The sequence below is a fragment of the Electrona antarctica genome, assembly GCF_951216825.1.
Source record: "Electrona antarctica genome assembly, chromosome: 1".
Taxonomy (NCBI): domain Eukaryota; kingdom Metazoa; phylum Chordata; class Actinopteri; order Myctophiformes; family Myctophidae; genus Electrona; species Electrona antarctica.
Genome location: NC_136806.1, coordinates 58,542,892 through 58,562,564, shown reverse-complemented (window position 1 = coordinate 58,562,564; position 19,673 = coordinate 58,542,892). Strand labels below are relative to the sequence as shown.

Below are 19,673 nucleotides of genomic sequence, written 5' to 3'. Positions count from 1 at the left end.
CTACTCTGCATACCACTACCTGAAAATATTTTGTGCCAGTGAGGCAGTGACCCCTCCAAGATAATTTGTTTTTAAAACGTTTAAAAATATTCCAAATATTTATTTTTCTCCAAGATTTTATTGGATGTACATAGGGCAGGACAGGCAGGTCGCATCTTTTTGGGCTTGTTTCTCTCGTAAAACCCAAGCTGGCAACACCATAACAACACTGATACTTGTGTAGCGTATGTGTGTAGCACTCAAATCACTCCGCCATGCAAAAAGGTCATATTTTGGAAGGTAATAAAGGCCAGATGCTTCACCAATAACAGCCACCGGCTGCTCCGAATTACAAATTTAACTTTTACCTGCATCTTGTGAACAAACCGCAATATAAAATATTAAACTATTACGACAGGGAGGAGCCATGGAAACAGAATTTGTTGCTGAGCAAAACCAAAACAGTGAATGTGATAGTAGAGTAGGCCTAGTGAACGCGGTTTTGTCACCCAGTGTCCTCTTTACGCAACAATAAAGCGCCAACCCTCAACCAACACGGTATGTTGTCAACTTAAGTACTTGTGTTAAAAGTTGTCATGTGCTTCAATGTAATGTAACTTAAACATACATTTCTAGGATAAAACATCTGTAAATAAGTAAACAAACATAATTTGTATTATGTAAACAGTGACCTCTAGTGGCGAATTGCTTATTTGCTTTACTATAAGATCTATGAGCCATTATACTGTATCTGAGAGAGTTGAGGGGTCAGAAAACAACTGTTCATGCATTGATTGATTGGTTGATTGATTGATTGATTGAAGTATTTATTAACAGATTGGAGAATTACAGTACATTTCAAGCTAACTGTTAACAAGTTAACTGTGGACGTCTGGACGACACCATAAAGCATTACACTTGTTTACAAGAGGGTCCACCATGTTCAATTCATTATAACATTTAGAGACGTAGGCCTTCAAATATATAGCCAAAAACATGAAATCATAGAGGAGGTAAAAAGGGGGAAAAAACATACAGTGAGGGGAGAAAGGGGTGGGGGGGGGATTCAGATTTTACGGGGGCCAGTTTCGAGTTGCAGCCGTCCGTAGGTGCCCTTTGAGCAGTTTTGAAGGAGTCAAGGGATTTGCATGTCTTAATGACTGTTGGTAGGGCGTTCCACATTTTGGTGGCATAGGAGCGAAATTAATTTAGTCCCTCGTTTGTGCCGAATCTGGGTTGCACATGGTTTGTTGAACTCCCTCTGGTGTTGGGTGTGTGGACTTCGTTGACATTAAGGAAGTATTTAGACAGGTACATGTGTATCTTTGTGGTGGTGTAGCGAATCTTGTGGACCAGACCCATTGCAAGATGCTGTACTCTCTGTCGTCAACCCTAAGCCATTCCAGCCTGTCAAAGTGGGCAGGGGTGAGGTGGGTTCGGGGAGTGAGGCCAAGTAGTAGCCTGACCAGTTTGTTTTGGGAAGTCTGGAGCCTTGTTTTAAAGGGCCTTCGAGGTGCTGTGGTACCAGAAGGTGCACTGCATGCATAGTCGAAGAAACCTTGTAGGTTTGGGTAGGCCTAGAAATTAGACTTAGACCAGTAGTTCTCAACCTTTTCAGGCCGGGGACCCCCTAAAATAATCTCATTTGAACTGCGGCGCCCCACCCTGATCAGCACTGGAGTTGAAGCATTACATTTAGTTTGACTCTGTTAGTCTGTTTCACAGACAAATATTGTGAAAATAGCAGCTCTACAGCGCCTTGCGTTCCGAGGCGTTGTGTGCTTGTAGATCGGCTATCTTCCACCCTGGGTCACAGGCAGGCTGAGAACCACTGGTATAGATAGACTATAGAGTGTTTGTTCAGCCTGCAGAAGGTAAAAGGGCTTGTCGGTGCTCAACAGGCACAACTTGCATCAGAGACATCAGACTAGAGTCTAGACTACCCAAATAAAATATAAGGCTACTGGAGCACTCGACTGGTCTGCACATGTTTTATTGTTTTTTATCAGGGGTGACTGACGTTTCGACGTTCGTCTTCCTTTTTGACTCTGAGGAAGACGAAAGTCGAAAATTTAAAAAGCAATAAAACACGTGCAGATTGAAATGATTAGGCTGTGTGTTTGGCTACGCCGTCTCTTCTATTCTACATCTGGTCATGTCATGAATCACGATGTCATCATTGTTCACCAGCTTATCACACTGTACAGGTGCACAGCAGGCCTGCTTGTGAGAATGGGGTAGACTTTTGTCTTTATTGTACATTTTAAAGTCCACAACCGCACTCTCAATAATGCTATTCAAAATATATACAGTATACATGTTACAGTAGCTTGCTCTCTTTCATTTTGTTACACACACGCACACACACACACACACACACACACACACACACACACACACACACACACACACACACACACACACACACACACACACACACACACACACACACACACACACACAGGTGGTAATGCTGGCTCACTGCTTGTGAATTGGAAGGTTCTCGGTTCGGTTCGATCCGCAGCTCCCCTGGGTTAGTGTTTAAGTGTCAAAGTGTCCTTGAGCAAGATACTGCTCCCCATGCGGAGGTATATACCTTGCATTGTTTCCTCCGACGGACAGACAGACAGAGCGAGGCTGTGGCTATATTATTTGGAGTGCTGACCTGGAGTTTGTTGGTTGGGTATTTGTTGTACTATGCAACACCCAGTCTCAGTTACTATATGGGACAGACTGAGCATGTTTCCTTTCACATCTTGTTGATTGTACATTTGGCCAGCCTTTGTAAGGCCTCTTTTGGCTGCACTGTACAAATAGGCTATTTGCACAGTGCTGTTGTAAAGGGATGAAAGGGTTTTGTAAGCAACAGTACAATGAAAGAGAAATTGTTCTTTTGCTTCTGTGTAAAGGTGAAGGTAATGGAACGGGAGAAGAGTGGGGGAAAACCCCGGCCAGGACCTTCTCCGAGAAACTGCCAGGTAAGGGTACAATACATATTCTGCTATTGTTAGTATGATTCTAATCTAGCACGTTTTGAATAATGACTTTGCAGTAAATATTTACAAGTTGTTAATTTGCATTTGTATGGTATTTTCTAGGTGGTAAATGCAGAGTTGTCACCTGTGTTTGTGTTATACTTCTCCAGGCCTTGAATTATTGCCCCAGTCTGGCCCAGGATCCACCGCCATTTCACCCAAGGAGACGTTATGACCAGTCGCACGTGGACAGTTTTTGACAACATTGCAGAGTCTACTATCATGGTAAGAAACTGAAAACAACGATAACAACAACAACAACATGGTAACAGATGCACAGTCAGTGAGCAGCAAATAATCTTCAAATAACAAAAGTAAAGGCAGAACACTATTAAAGTCCACCATATGGTAACAAAGCAGTGATTGTACTGGAATAAGTATCTAATGAAAGGCTACTAACACAGTTTGCAGTCTTTATTCCTGTGTGTTCAAGCCTATACATTCTACTTTGCCATTATGACAGTGCAAATAAGTGATTTTGATAACGACACCCTCGTGCGATACAGTATCATTTTGGCTCTTCGCTGGTGAGATGGAGACCCTAAAGAAAGAGTGCAGGGCCCTGGGAGAGGAGGACTATTTCTGTGTCGCCTGCAGCCAATGACACAATGCGCGTGTTTACTGCCGCGCCATGCAGCCTCACCGTGGGAGCTGTTGAAGGATGACGGCTGACATTATTGTGCCTCCAGCCCCTTGCAGGAATGGTAGAGAGTGAGAGATTATTTAACCACCAGACTGTCTGGGACAATTCAGAGATTTAAAAAAAAATAAGTCGTTGCCCCGGAGTTTCATGGGTATTGCACGCCTGCATTGTGTTTTGTCCAGCTACCCACACCCGATTTTAGATGAAAAAATGTTTTAGGAGCACTTAATCCTGAAAAGTCAAGTGTTTAATTTTTGTATCTACTGAAGAAGAAGAATACACAATGTTGTCAACGGCAGGGTTTTGTTGTGAATTGCAATCTTGTAGGATGAATCAATGCACTGCGACCGCCACAAGATGGCACTGGTAATACATGTCTTTTGAAGAAGCACTGCACTGACTGCAGCCTTGTGACATTTCCCCCCAAGTCACTCTTTGACTGGTTTACACTCTCCCAGCATCCAGCATAACAGCCCATAGACCTGAGCGGATGGATAAGTAATAAACTGAAATGGAAATATACAGCTGGAGGTATAAGTTACCATGCATTTTAGATGCAGCAACAAAATGAATTAATTCACTTGCAGACTTTCTTGATAACCAACCAGTCCTAAGGCCAAGTAGGCAAAGTCCTTTGAACGGCACTGACCTGGTAGACGGACTGTATCTAATGCTGCAGTGCAGACTGCAGACACCCCTCTGCTCACCACCTCATCAAGATCACAATAAACAAGCGCAGGGTATGTCGGGTGATTTTCCTAGACAGCGCTTTAAGCTACACAGGGAGCGCTACCTTTGTATAATGATGCGTCATTTACTCTTTCCTACCTTTTCTGTTGAAAAGGCACACACGGTTGACACAGGTTTTTACGGATTCGCTGGTGTTGAACCTGTACATATATAGCCTACTCATCGGGGGTTATGTAATCTGAAACGTGTACACGACGTCACGTGGGCATTTTGACAGTACCTGGACACATCTTGGGGGGAGTAGGAGGATGAGTAGGTTGCTGGCTTTACGTGGATGCATCGCTACAGACGATCTCCTGCTGTTCTGGTGGTTTCTAACAACTCTCCCTGATTAAATGGAAATGACTAACAGTCAAATCAATTTTGAGGGGGATGTACATTTATTGGAGTTTGACTTTCACGATCAATATGAGACTTTCATCGCAACAGGCTTGAAAAGCTGTCGGGAATCGAGCAATCTGTTATCAGTCTCTCCACTAAGAGTCAGATGCCATCCTATTCAAAATGACTCTCAAGGCTTCCCATTCAATTTACTCACAAAAGACCCCACCCCCCTGAGTGTCCGCAGGGACCTGGATAGATAGACTGTAACAAATAACCGACTCTTACTAGCACTTTATGCCTTTTCACAAACCTTTCCATTGTCCATACGCCCAAGAACACCCCTGACTGTATGTGCTGTATCTGTTTAATACAAGCTAACCACCATTTGATGTGGAAAGGAGAGAAATGGTATCAACCAAAACTCATAACACTGATTTTATGAACTTCTCAGTCTGGCCTCGGGGACTTCGCACCACCCGTGTCAGTTTATTTGAAGTATGTTTGCAATTATTGCATTTGTTAACTCGTACCACCATTTTTTTTACCCGACATGTTGCTTCAGGCCATTGACATTATTGATTTGAAATACAATTTGGTTGCAGCCTGTGCCCCGTTTGCGAACAGATTCTTAACACATTTACATAGTATAATATGTCTTGCCCTCATTTTCGCATTAATTTGTTTCATTGCACTAGGTATCAATATCACTGACATTGAGTAATAAGTCATAGCATCGTGTCACCGTTGACATTGACACTCAATTAGAAGGCGAGAAACGACTACAGATAGCCTCATCTGTGACCCTGCATAGCATTTCCATCCAGAATTTGTGGCTGGGTGAAACCTTCTATTTTTGCCCTATATTTACCAACTTTGTATCACAAATGTGAAGGTACTCCAGAGTTCTTACCAGTGTTGTTTTTGGCAGCAAATTTATCCAAATTTGCTGTTTTAGTTTTAGTCATAGTCTCTTCAATAGTTTTCATTTAGTTTTTTTCAATAGTCACATTTTAGTCACCTCTGGAATGTTTTAGTGTTAGTCTAGTTTTAGTCGACTGAACATCATACGATTTCAGTCGACTAAATCTACAGTTGATTTAGTCGACTAAAATGTATTTTGGCGGGCCTTGATGCCGTCGTAATGACTGATTTTACACTTGCTGAAAATGCAAGTGCAAGAGGAAGTCTTTTTTTGGTTCCAGTATATAAAAGTCATTAACGCAGCCACGCCCGGCAGCCACGCCCGGCGAAAACTGGGGTTCTCAACAGGCCCGAAAATTAAGTCCCGGCCCTAACTGGGCCCCAACTGGGCTGGCCAGGCAGGTCCTCGGGGCCTTGCCTGGCCTTACTAATTAGCACACATTTTATGCCCTATCCGGCCCGAAAACGTCAATTAAAAAAAAAGAACCAAAGGTCCATATATGGGCATTCCCAGACCTGGGCGTCTTACTGGTATTAAAGTGTTCTGGCAAAACCGTCTGTTTGTAGCTGTTTGTGTTTTTCAAAACGATAGTGTACTAAGTGTTTATACATAGAAGGCATGTAGGTGAGGAAATGGAAACCATAGTAAGTTGCTGATTCTACTAGTCAGGACATTTGGACATACCATTTAATTGAATTCAAATGTTCATGGTTACAAGGCAAGCATGACAGATGTCTGACAGCATTGCACCAAATTCATATCCTTGCAGGTGTTTCCCTGCTTCTACAACGGCAGCTGATTTGACATGCACCAGGAAACTATTTGGGATTTAAGGAAAAACAGAACTTGCACAAACCTGGGGAAACAAATACAGATACAGCTTTTTTTAATGCCTCCACTTTGTTATAGTTATGTGAACATTGAGTCTTGGTTGCGGAAAGTTGTGTCAGCCTGGCTGAAAATGCTGGAACTTTCTCAGAGATACGGCTGTTTTAAACTGGGGCACTAGTGAACACATCTTAAAGCTTGCTATGAAACAATGCATGGTAAAACAACAATAACTACAGAAACTAATTGTAGCGCTAATTCAAGGAGAAGAGGCAGCATTGCGAATCTTGTTTGATTGTAACTTGTTGACTCGACTTGGTATTAAAAACAGAGTGATATATATTTATTAATTAAATGTCTAGCATATGCAATAATTATAGTAGAAGTTGTACAATTATTGTGGTGTATATACAGTACAGAATACAAAATACTCAAAAAGAAGTCGAGATGAAAAGCTTTGCTTTGTAACCCCAGAGGAAAACAAATGCAGGGCCGAATATTTATATAAACACACTGATTTTTAAAACACACTTCAGTGCACAGGATGACACTGCACAAATACGACCTGTTTTTAAAATGCACTAGCATTTTCAACAAAGAATCACAATTCCCAACTTGATTTGGTGTGCTTCGGGCCGGCCGGCCAGGTAATGTGTCAGTATTTATCGCTTATTGTCTTATCATTGTGTGATCATGTCTTGGGATTATTTGTAATATTTTTAATCATAATCCACAAATACAGACATTGTGGTATTTAACACTATTGGAAGGTCTTCAGGTGAAATTCATATATTCATTATTTTTTTTCCATATTGCCCAGCCCTAGGTATGATCATTGGATAATAAATGGCCAATGGATTATTTTGGCAATACTGACCGTGAGAGAATAGCACCGAAAATGACCTTAAAGGACCACTTCACCACTTTTCAACCCATCTTCATATAATCGGTCCTCACTAATAATCATGATACAATGGCACCATTTTGTTCTACTCAGTCTGCTTCTCATAGGAGGACTGTGGGCAGTTCAGAAACCCGTCCACCAGTGACATCATCGTTAGGCAGATTATTTTTTTACAAAAATGTTTAGATTTTTATTATCGTGAGAACGATGGCTTCCATTTTCGCATTGCAACTTTTCAGGCCTAGAAAGCCTGCAGTTTCTAATAGCTTGGATTCCCCATCGATGATGTCACTGGTGGACGGGTTTCTGAACTGCCCACAGTCCTCCTATGAGACACAGACTGAGTAGAAATAAATGGTAGCCATTTTATCATGATTATTAGTGAGGACTAGCATATGAAGATAGGTTGAAAAGTGGTGAAGTGGTCCTTTAATATTTGCCATACAGATCACACACATTTCCATCTCAGATCCTCCCCAGCATTCGGGCGATCCACCAGTTGCAAGGCATGACGATCTGACAGATGACCCGTCCCCCTTGATAGTAGTACGGCCATGGGTTGAACCCTCCCAGGGGCTCGTGGTAGCGTCTGCAGTAGCGGTAACCACGGCGACAGTACTGGCAGCAGTAGCCTTGCTCGTCCAGGCGGTTGTCCAGCTCGATTCCAACGTCTCTCTGAAAGAAAGGAGATCGGGGTCACAATTTAGCAGTGGTGGGAAAAGTACTCACTTGTTTTACTTAAGTAAAAGTACCAATGCTGCAATTTAGAACTACTTTACTTACAAGTAAAAGTACGGAATTGAAAATGTACTTGAGTAAAAGTACAAAAGTATCTGCATCAAAATGTACTTAAAGTACTAAAAGTAAAAGTACTCATATTGCAGAATGTCCAGAAAGTTCAAAATGTGTACAAAATCTATTAAATAGCAGATCTACAAGCTCACAATGCGTTGCAACGCTTGTAGATCTGCTATTTTGTAGATTGGCTATTTTCAAATGGCCGAAATGTATAGGGTTGAAGTGGTTACTGTATCAAAATGAAAATCTCCAAAGTAACTAGTAGTAACTAAAGTTTTCAAATAATTGTAGAGGAGTAAAAGTACACATTGTTGCTCTGTGATGTAGTGGAGTAGAAGTACAAGTACTGGAAATTGGAAATACTCAAGTAAAGTACAAATACCTCAAAATTGTACTTAAGTACAGTACTTAAGTAAAAGTACTTAGTTACTTTACACCACTGCAATTTAGAGAGCCGTGACAAATCCCCGTCCGTGGACAGGACAGTGGATTTGATTGTGTGAATTGATGCTCAAATGGCCTGATGGCCTGTCACAATTATTACATAATCGTCTAATTGCAGTTCTACTTGCAACATAGAATTGAATAAAACTAAGCTTACGCAACGTGTCAGTGACTACGTGTGTAGATCAGCCATTTCTGCTATTTCTCCTTTCTTTAGTATAAGATTATAGGATTATAAGATAATATGTCAATCACTTCTTTGTATAGCTTTTGATTACGAAGCCTAAAAGCTAATGTTCAACGAAACACAACTAAATCATTAATCCTTGAGTGATTTTTCAGAATTGTGACAGTCCTACTAGGCAAGGGTAGGGTATATATATGAAATGTCCAAAAATATTAGAATTTATGTATCACGCACAAGTTGTGCCATACTTGATGGCTGTGTGACAAAGGGAACGTGATGTTGGTGAAAGTGGGACACCTAGATTTAAGCTCCAAGGAGCATAAAACACGATGATATGCCCTTGACCTTTCCATCACGACAGAGGTATAGCACTTTAGTCCTGGCTGCTCGGTGTTCCATTCTCTGACCCAGTGATCCTAGCTCCACCACCAGGGCCATCTTCAATCAAAGGGACTCTCCAACGCTGGTGGTTACCAGCATAATTACACCGTTTCTTTCATCTCTGACCTCCCACTCCCTCGGTCACGGCCCACACTCTGCGCCAAAATGGTAGCCCCTCCTCCATTGGAGCATTCAGATTAGAGCCGGCTACGTTGCGGCGCCCTGCCTCTGACCTTGACTTTAAGTGGATGGCACATTCCTAAAGCAATTAGCGGAGTAATGATCGCCTAACAAGAATCCTTTCATTTGCTCCTCTCACTGGCTGCCTCTGAATTTATAGAGGGGCCAAATGAAACCCAAACGAAAGGTAAATTGGGTAGAATTAATGGCCCTTGGCTTTTTCCATTGTGCTGGTCGGTTCATGCCCTCTCTAGACCCGTGGGCGCCGAGTGTCATGCCTTTTGATCAAGAGCAACTCCAAATAGGGGTTCAGAGAAGTGCCACTTAGCGCGCCCCACTAGTTGAGGAGGCAGCGGCTGCCCACGGTGCGTGTTTGCCCACATTTCAATCTCCTGCAGTCCTACGGAGGATTCATTTATATTATAAATGAATCCTCCGTAGACAATTCAGCACCGTCTTGTAAACCCATTTAGGACTGAGGCTGATTCTAAAAAAACGCCTTTGAAATCCTGACCTAAGTTTTCTGAAAACCTTCAAATATTTATAAAAAAATGAAAAAAAAAAAAAAAAAAAAATGATGTTGCTGTATACGGTACATAGCAACAACAACTACTCCAAAAGGGGTTCCCGTCCTTAATGGGTAAACGGCCTGGAAGGCCTTCTTGGACCTCTACGTTGTGCGGTGCGAGCTGGCATCATTCTCTACCATGCATGCTTACAGTGAGTCAGCTACTTGCAACAGCCTCTAGACTAGAACAAAACATAAGTCCACTGTGGGGAATAGAGAATGTGAGGGCCATTGTTCCAGCCCTGGCTTATGAGAGAACTGGACCCACAGGAACACACAGCTCCCTTCCACGTTAACCACTTTAAACCTAGTATCCCTATTTAGTTTTTGGCATATTTATGTTGTTAAAGAAAGGTGAAATTATTTATACTAAGCCTTACCCGTTAGAATATATGAACACCAAATTATGTACAGTGTGGGTGATGTGATTTAATAGATGTATGTATTTTGAGGTGTATAGGCTACTCAGTCTGGGGCTGGGGGAGAGAGTTGTTAACGGATGAGCTTGGGAAGTTGGGATGGGCACAAAATTATTATTATTATTAGGCATGTGGTCTGTGGACCCCCAAGTGGTCCGCGAAGCATTCCCTGGGGGGGTATGTGTATTCCTCGGACTCACACACGTCTCTCTCGCGCTCTCTCTCGCTCTCTTACTCTCTCACACACACACACACACACACACACACACACACACACACACACACACACACACACACACACACACACACACACACACACACACACACACACACACACACACACACTGCCCCGTCGTTGGCATAGAGTTATGTTATTTGTCCCGGCAGGTTCATGTGGACGGACACACACACACACACACACACACACACAAACACACTGCCCCGTCGTTGGCATAGAGTTATGTTATTTGTCCCGGCAGGCTCATGTGGACACACACACACACACACACACACACACACACACACACCGGAAGCCAGTATTGGCCGGATCATTGTGTGGGTGAAATCACCTCTCCATTCCTCCGTCTACCTCCCACTCTCCCTCTCTTCTCGCAGTCTGTACCTCCTCCCACCTCCCACTGTCCCTCTCTTCCTACCGCCCCTCCCCATCTTCTCTGAATATTCACGTAGAATAGAATACTTTGTTGGATTTTATACACAGAGAAGCCAAAGCTTGTTTCCATTTTGGTCCTCCTTGAAACATAGAACAACACGCAACAAACTGTAGAAACAACACTAAACAAGGAAAAATAAATCCTTATATATATATATATATATATATATATAAAGTTGGAAGCAATACATATTGGACAAGAGGTACCCCAAGAGAAGAATCCAATGCAGAGTTGGCTACCCGGGGTAGGGATCTAACCAGTTAGTGTTAAGATTGAGCCATGATATGAGGTCATTCTTAAATCTTGCTAGGAAATGTAGGGATTTCAGGGCTGAAGGGAGGGAAGGGAATTCCACTGAGTAGTGGCTGGGTAATAAAACTTATTTTTTCCCCTTAAGCGTCCCAAAACCTATTATGACATGTCCAGAATTGACAGGTTTCTGCACGGGAGCACAATGGAGTTTTACAGCAGTGGTTCTCAACCTTTATTTTATTAAAGATATTTTGGGGGGTTTTGTGCCTTTTATTGATATAGTGGAGAGAGACAGGAAACAGGGAGAGAGAGAGACTGGGAATGACACGCAGCAAAGGTCGTCGGGATTCGGGACTCGAACCCGAAACACGCTATCAGGCATATGCCTATATATGGTATGTGGCTGGACCGCTAGGCGAGCGGGCGCCCCATTCTCAAACTTTTTAAAGGGACACTTCACCCTTTTTGCAAAGAAATATATGTTAATGACCTTTTAGAAGATTTAGAACACGTTCCTGGGAGTCTTTATGTGTGTAATATGTGGTTTTAGATATTTTAGATTTTAGCAGTCTCTGATGTCATCGACACTGGGCTCACTTCCTTCCTGGAATACAATTCCCATAATGCTTTGGTGCACTGTTCATCCTTGTGGATAGGGGGAGGGCTGTCTTACTGAGACAACATGTAGTCCAGGAAGGAAGTGAGCCCAGTGTCCATGACATCAGAGACACTGGGCTCACTGCTAAAATCTAAAATATCCCAAACCACATATTACACACATAAAGACCCCCAGGAAAGTGTTCTAAATCTTCTAAACGTCATCAACATATATTTTTTTGCAAAAAGGGCGAAGTGTCCCTTTAAGGGTACCGAGCCAGCTACTCCTTTTTAGGTACAGTGAGCCAGTCAATGAAAAGTTGAACCAGTTTTTACATCTATGTAATGGTGCAGACTAGAACAGATCTGTACATTTTCTTTTGTGGCTGGTATCTCACCATAACTTCTTAAACCAAACCATAATGTCTCACGAAGAAAAACGCAGCAGTAGGATTCAATTCACAAGTCCCATCCCAACTGTTCAGAACGATGATAAATGGAGTTAAATTACATGCTGGTAACACAGGGGACAACACATAGAGAAGGAGAAAAAGATGATGTGTAAAGGTGTGCTTTGATTTATTGCTCTGACAAAGTCAGGTAGGCAATTAATGATTTATTATTTTAGCTGAGTTTAGGGTCATCAGCTTCCAGGCAACAATCTATTATGGAAAGAACACAAAGGCTGTCAATGGACCAATGCCAATCTTATCTGCCTCTCACAGCCCAAAGTGTGACGCTACGAGATCATGAGCACTAGCCCGGAAAATGAAGAAAATATTTTATTCAAATGATGTTGCATTTATCAAAACAAATAGCCAATAGGTGCTATTGCACCTCAGAGACAATTAATCAAAGCTATCCTTTTAAAACAGAGGGCACATATTAATCACTGAGTTCCCGCCTTAGGTGGGATGCCGTGGTGATAAGAATGGTGCACCTTGGGAAATCTTAGGCAGTCAGTCACAAACATGCAGCATTAATGAAGAGTAAAAGTCATTACTCCCTTGCTGCATCTGATGTCATTACACAGACATGCACAACCTCTCTCACACACACACACACACACACACACACACACACACACACACACACACACACACACCTTCATGCATATTAAGAGGCCTACGATATGAATGAGTCTGTCAAGTAGAAAACTTTGTCAGTCATTCAATAAGATGTAGCGAATCAAAGCATGACTCCTTTAATTTCCACAGTTGTTGGTGCTATTTCACACACCCTGATTGCCACTCTTCATGGGCTTGAAGCACATGCCGGGATATGTTATTAAATCTCATAGCCGAGCTCATCACGTCCTCTGATATCAAATTAAACCGCCAGAGACAAGATGTCTCATATTCCGCTGTGTGCTCCCCAGGGGCACACACACACACACACACACACACACACACACATGCACTGGCATGTGTATGAAAGGCTTTGCTACCAATGTTTAAACGATTCTTCCTGAACGGATCATTCCAGAGTCTGATGATGAAGATGGTATAATGTATGCACGACTGTTGGTTCACTTAACCACTTAAAAGCTGCAATCCAGAACTTTTTTGTGAATAAAAAACATTTTGATCAAACTGTATGGCATAAGTTAAAGCAGCTATAACAATCAATTTTAAAACGTTTATTTTAATAATTAATATCATATTGTCTATGTCCCTCAAACTTAATTCTAATGGTTTGAGCCTCAATCACCACTCTGATATAACCAGTCCATGGCATTTCTTTTTTGCTTCTGAAGCTGTTTTAGCTGCAGTACCACAATGTCCTGACTAGGTGGTGTGGGTGCTGATATGCAACTTATTTAATATTTGAGTCATTATAATACTGATGCTAGATAAACACAGGCTTGTTTCCATTCCATGCCAGCTTGGAAAATCAACAATGGCGGACAATGTAAACAAAGTGGAAATGCAAATTTGGAACTGAAGACTGTCAGAGTAAAAGCGGCCATGTCTTCCCCGGCACCCCAGAAGGAATCCTGGGAATGATTGTGTTAACAACCTATAAGGAAAAGGAAAATATTTCTAAATTTCATTATGCTTTAAGTAGCATGTGACGTGTCAAACTAGGGGGTTTTCATGATTCTGAATCCATTCCAAGCCTTAGTTTTGCATGAAAATCACTCCTTGGGCTAAAAACGGCCATAGCCGCCATCACAAATGTGATGAGGTCATCACATTTGGGCACAGTTGTTAATGGTAGCCATATGGATTTGGCCGCTGTGGCAACCCCGAAGGTCGCCGCTCGGGCGCTCTAGCTAAATCATTAGAGCATGCCCTGGGCTACATCTGTGCAAAAATTGGCTTTTAGACGAATTAGTGCGAAATCACCCTTAACTCTCCCTAAGCTCCTCAACTATGTGTCACTAAAGTGGTGTATTTCAATTGGGCCGTTTGACTCAAAGGCTTTCAGGAAGAAACCAAAAATGCACAGGGAAGACATATTTGAATATTATTTATAATCACACCTGGGGGTCTATTAGAGTAATGTATATAGTGCACAGAACACATCGGCGGCTATGCTCATGCACCTTTATATATATATCTATCTCAGGTACTATGTGTGGTAAAAAGTTGTACGTTTTGTGGTAAAAGCTTAGCTCAAACTAAATATTCTTGGAACAACAACACTGTGGGAACTATGCACTACTACTATAAATGTGTGATACCTAAAATGGAACCCCCGGGCGGCCTCACTTCCTGTACCTTTATAGCTTTTCCTGGCACCTCACTTCCTGGAACTATTGCTAACATGCTTTTTCCCCCCACAGCATCCTTAATTGCGGGGGTGATAGTTATTCAGTTGGAGATATCTCCAGGGCTGGCTCTGCTACACACCAGGCTACAAGTGGTGGCAGCTACGGCTAAAGGTCACCCCCATATATCTGCCAACCTCTGTCACAAGGACGCTAATGATTATTCTGCCTAACGGAGAAAAAAAGCAGAGCGAGAGAAGAGTGCAGTATGGAAAGAGGCAGCTCAGTGATGGGATTCAGGTCATCTATAGAAGGTGGATGAAAGACCACGACATCACAGGGGGGGGGGGGGGGGGGGGGTGGGTGTGTGTGTGTGTGTGTGTGTGTGTGTGTGTGTGTGTGTGTGTGTGTGTGTGTGTGTGTGTGTGTGTGTGTGTGTGTGTGTGTGTGTGTGTGTGTGTGTGTGTGTGTGAGAGAGAGAGAGAGGTAAAACGCCACACAGCTAGAAGGTACCGGGTTCAATTCCCGCCAGGGACGCTGGGGGGGGGGGCGTGTCCTCTCCTAAGTTTTGTCAACACCCATACCCTAGGTGGGGCTGGCAAAAGGGCCTTTCTGTGTGGAGTTTGCATGTTCTCCGTGTGTCCCCTAGGCTAGGGTAGGTACTATAGGTAGCAGTGGTGGAAAAAGTACTCAATTGTTTTACTTAAAGTAAAAGTACCAATACTGCAATTTAGAACTACTTTGTTACAAGTAAAAGTACGGAATTTAAAAAAATGAAAAATGTACTTGAGTAAAAGTACAAAAGTATCGGCATCAAAATGTACTTAAAGTACTAAAAGTACTCATATTGCAGAATGTCCCATTTCACAAGTTCAAAATGTGTACAAAATCTATTGAAAACAGCAGATCTACAAGGTCACAATGCGTTGCGGTGAGACACATTGTTAGCTTGTAGATCTGCTATTTTCAAATGGCCGAAATGTATAGGGTTGAAGTGGTTTATATATGTTTTTTAATCAAAATTAAAATCTCCAAAGTAACTAGTAACTAAAGTTTTCAAATAATTGTAGTGGAGTAAAAGTACAAATTTTGGCTCCGAGATGTAGTGGAGTAGAAGTACTGAAAATTGGAAATACTCAGTAAAGTACAAATACCTCAAAATTGTACTTAAATACAGTACTTCAGTAAAAGTACTTAGTTACCTTACACCACTGCTACAGTTGGAGGCCATCGATATTGTCCTTTTCTTTTTGCTGAGGTTTGCGTGATCTGCGCAAAAGGACAGTTAACCCATTTTGGGCGGGAACCCCTTTTGGTGTTTTAAACATTGTTATAATTTAGCTATTGAAAAATAGCAGATCTACAAGCTCATAGCGCGCCACCGAGTGGCGAAGGATTTTTTAAAATTTTGATGTCAGGCCTAAATGGGTCAAATGATAAGGGACAATATCGGTGGCACCCAACTGTAGGTAGGTACCCTCACAAAAGGTATGCAGTAATCTTGGTCTCTGTACACTATACAGCCTACTCCCGGTCAGTCTGATGGAGGGGAAAGGAACTGGTTGGCATAACGTGTTCCCTCCACGCGCTGTGTCCTTTACCGGGGAAACTCCCTCCTGCCAGGTGATAAGAAGCGGCCTGCTCACTCCTCATGCATTGAAGGAAGCATGAGCTCAGATTGTGGCTCTGCCCAGGTTGACAGAGGGAGAGTAGCGCCCAGGATAGCTTAGGAAATTGGCACCAGGTAAAAAATAATTTACAAAATCCCAGGATAAAATGTTATATAAAAATGAAAGAGATGTAAATATTTTGAGATAAAGAGAAACGGTATAGTAAAAGTAAAAAAGAAATGGACTCGCAAGGGTCCAGGTGGGTCTATCTTTTGCGTTTGTGCACTCACACATTTCGACGTTATGTGGGTGGGTGGGTGCGCACCTGTTTGCAACGAGTTGCTGTTTGCGCGCCTCCGGAATAATAATGTCTGGGATAATACATGTGGCATCCCACTGGCATGGGCTGGGGTTCCGCCTACCAATTCCAGTCCGCTGCCTTCTTCCCCTCGGCTTGGTCACAAAGGCTTTTGTTATCGCCAGGCCCACAAACACTGTCTGGATGTGGTCTTTCATTGCGACTGTGGCGGGTATGCATTACTCAGTTGATAAAGGTGGACCATTTCAAAAGCCTCAACAGTTTCTCATCCCCCTGGTATGTTTTAATCCATTGAGACCTGGAACGCATCCATGTCACGTTAGCGTTTAACCACATTAACCATTAACCCATTTTGGGGCGGGAACCCCTTTTGGTGTTTTAAACATTGTTATAATTTAGCTATTGAAAAATAGCAGATCTACAAGCTCATAGCGCGCCACCGAGTGGCGCGCTATGAACTTGTAGGTCTGCTATTTTTGAAAAATCGTTAAAATGTGCCTCAAATCTTTCCGAAAATTGTCATGATTTAGAAAACTTTTTTTTTTAAATTTCGACGTCAGGCCTGAATGGGTTAATTGCATAGCGGGCGCAAGCCGCCAAGCCACAGAAGATGAGGGGAGAAAGACGCGTATCGCGGGTGCGGTTGTTGAGTGCAGTGGGGTGTTTCTGGGACTGGCCTGATAAATGTTAATAATATTATAGGGCGTCTCATTCCACTGTGTGTCTCTCAACGGTTTCTGTACAGCTCGACGGAGAAGACAGAGCTCAGCTCATTATCCTCGAATTTAGCTTTAGTGGCCACTGAGACAGCCCCGACATTGTCTGTGTTGAATGAGGCAGTGTGTTTGTGTGTGTGTGCGTGCGTGCCGTGCATGCGGCGTGCGTGCACGGTTGTGTGACTGCATACGTGTATGCAGTGTCTGCATGTGATCTTTTCTTCGAGTCAAGGATAATTAAATATACAGTATTGAGTTTTACGCACAGCGCTCCAAAATATGTCATTTTGCAGCACCATTCTTTCTTATATGCTTTCATAATTAATGCTAAATTAATAACTTCGGCATATCTATTCAGTAATGAGTGACCTTGGGAGTCGGCCCTTCCTTGTGCAGTGACTTGCTGCTTCGGAAATAAAGTGAGAAGAAGATATTCTTAACGGAAGCCATACAGGGAGAAGTTTGCTGCCTTTGAAAGCCGGATATTCCTCTCAATTAACCGAGAGACATTAAGGGAGTCTTCAATGCACTGGCCTTACTTAGAGATATATAGAGCAATTGCTATGCCCTCTGGTGCACCAAGTCTGTTTTAACATCTATTAGGGAGCGATTTATATGCAGAGAGGGTCTGCACTCTGAAGTACAGCCTTATATAGCCCATGGAAGGAGGGACTGAATCTCCTAGTGTCTGAGTTCTACTGTACAGGGGCGACGCAGTTAATAGAGCTAATCGATTTTAATCGATTATAAAAGATGAATAAACGATAATCGGAAGAGTTGAGACTTGAGACCAAGTCCATCATTTATTCTGTCCCCTCCCCCAAAGTCCCATCAGTCCCTGACCCCTCATCCATCATTTATAAATGATCAACTCTGTCTTCACTAAGAATATAAAAAATAGCCGGCTCTTTAATAAACAGAAAAAGAAAATACATTTTCAGCCAGTCAGGAGGAGAACCCATTTATCAGCTTCACTTGTATACTGTCCCAGTTCCAATTTTGTCTGCTCATAGTCATTCATTTGTGTCATCACTTCCACTTCCACTTGTTTGATCTGTATCCTGAACTGGGTTCTCTATATCCTGATTGGATGAAATTGGTATCCTGACCTGAACATGTATTTTCTGTTTAATAAAGAGAAGAGAGACATGCACGGCGACACCTGTTACTGAACAAACACTCTATACTATAGCAATGAGTACCATCAGAAGATAGACCTATTTTACACTTATTTTAACCAAAGAAAATCACTTACCCTGCCTTAACCCATTTTGACCTGAGATCAGATTCTAAAAATGTCTTCTACATCCTGACAGTTTTCTGAAAAAGCTATGTTTCTATGTCAGTGGTTCTTCGATTTTTCAAAAATAGCAGACCTACAAGATCGTAGCGCGCCACTCGGTGGCGCGCTATGAGCTTGTAGATCTGCTATTTTTCAATAGCTAAAGCATAACATAATGCTAACACCAAAAGGGGATCCCGCCCAAAATGGGTTAAGTGGTTCATCAGTTACAAAATCAATTACAAGCATTTCTTGTTGATTGAAAAAGGAAGAATCTCAAAACGCTTTTTGAGATTTTTCAATTAATCAAAATAATTATTGATGTAATAATCGCTAGTTGTGGCCCTACAGCACCACTCTGGTGCTTTGTCCAAATGAACTGTTCAATGAATCAAACGGGGAGGTTCACACTCACTCAGAAATACAGTACAAATCATTTTTTTTGTTTTAATTTCCCATGCCTCAGGAGAGCTGACAGATGTCTGGGCCACCCAGCCAGCCTTCATCATCATGGGCCTATCTATACAGCACTTACATAGTCATTGACGCGCTGCTGATCCTGGACGTCGCGGGTGAATCGCTGACCTGCGACCTCTGCATCAGGTGTGTCCTCCACGTCTTCCACATCATGGAACTCTGCATCTGAACACATTGATGAGATTCAGCCATGTCAGGCAGCAGCAGCAGCAGCAAGAGCGAAAAACACGGAGGAAAAGGTACGAGAAATTGCTGAAAAATGGCAGATCTGTAAGCTCACGGTGAATTTCCGATCATGTCAGCTATTTTCGATAAGCGACAGCGTCGTACAACAAAGCATAAATCAGGCTTAAGAGGCGAGCCAATGGAAAAAAAAAAAAAGATAAAGTAAAAAATAAATAAATAGGAAGAAACAGGCGAGACAGCAGATGGTGATGCATTGCGCTGCGCTGTAACAACGATTCCATTGTTAGTGATACAAATGGCAAAGCATGCAGTATCAGGATGTTGGCTTGTTTTTGTTTGCTGCTTGAAGTTAATTGCTAACATCCGGAGAAGAATAAAGGCAACATTTATTTGCCTTCAAGCAACAGTAATGCAGTTGTGACTCAGTGCACACTGCAGACAATAGGCAATTTTCCTTTGAGTTTGTTGTGCACGTCCCTCGAGAA

At 42.4% G+C, this 19,673-nt stretch overlaps 1 protein-coding gene and 2 long non-coding RNA genes across 3 annotated transcripts in view; 2 read left to right on the top strand and 1 right to left on the bottom strand.

The window, feature by feature from the left end:
- The first annotated feature begins 115 nt into the window (after positions 1 to 115).
- LOC306931693 lies at positions 116 to 19,109 on the top strand. The gene is made up of 4 exons (XR_013791038.1): positions 116 to 537; positions 2,889 to 2,957; positions 3,125 to 3,239; positions 18,992 to 19,109. It is a non-coding gene; the product is annotated as an uncharacterized lncRNA (long non-coding RNA).
- Positions 7,134 to 19,673, bottom strand: part of tnmd (tenomodulin) — a 67,075-nt gene continuing 54,535 nt past the window's right edge. The window contains exons 6-8 of the mRNA XM_079513115.1: positions 19,061 to 19,167; positions 7,819 to 8,060; positions 7,134 to 7,389 (exon numbers count right to left, since the gene is read on the bottom strand). Of these exons, the coding sequence (XP_079369241.1) occupies positions 7,851 to 8,060; positions 19,061 to 19,167 (317 nt within the window). The 3' untranslated portion in view covers positions 7,134 to 7,389; positions 7,819 to 7,850. The remainder of the gene's footprint in view (positions 7,390 to 7,818; positions 8,061 to 19,060; positions 19,168 to 19,673) is intronic.
- Positions 19,104 to 19,673, top strand: part of LOC306931740 — a 72,670-nt gene continuing 72,100 nt past the window's right edge. The window contains exon 1 of the long non-coding RNA XR_013791053.1: positions 19,104 to 19,241. This is a non-coding gene — a long non-coding RNA (uncharacterized lncRNA). The remainder of the gene's footprint in view (positions 19,242 to 19,673) is intronic.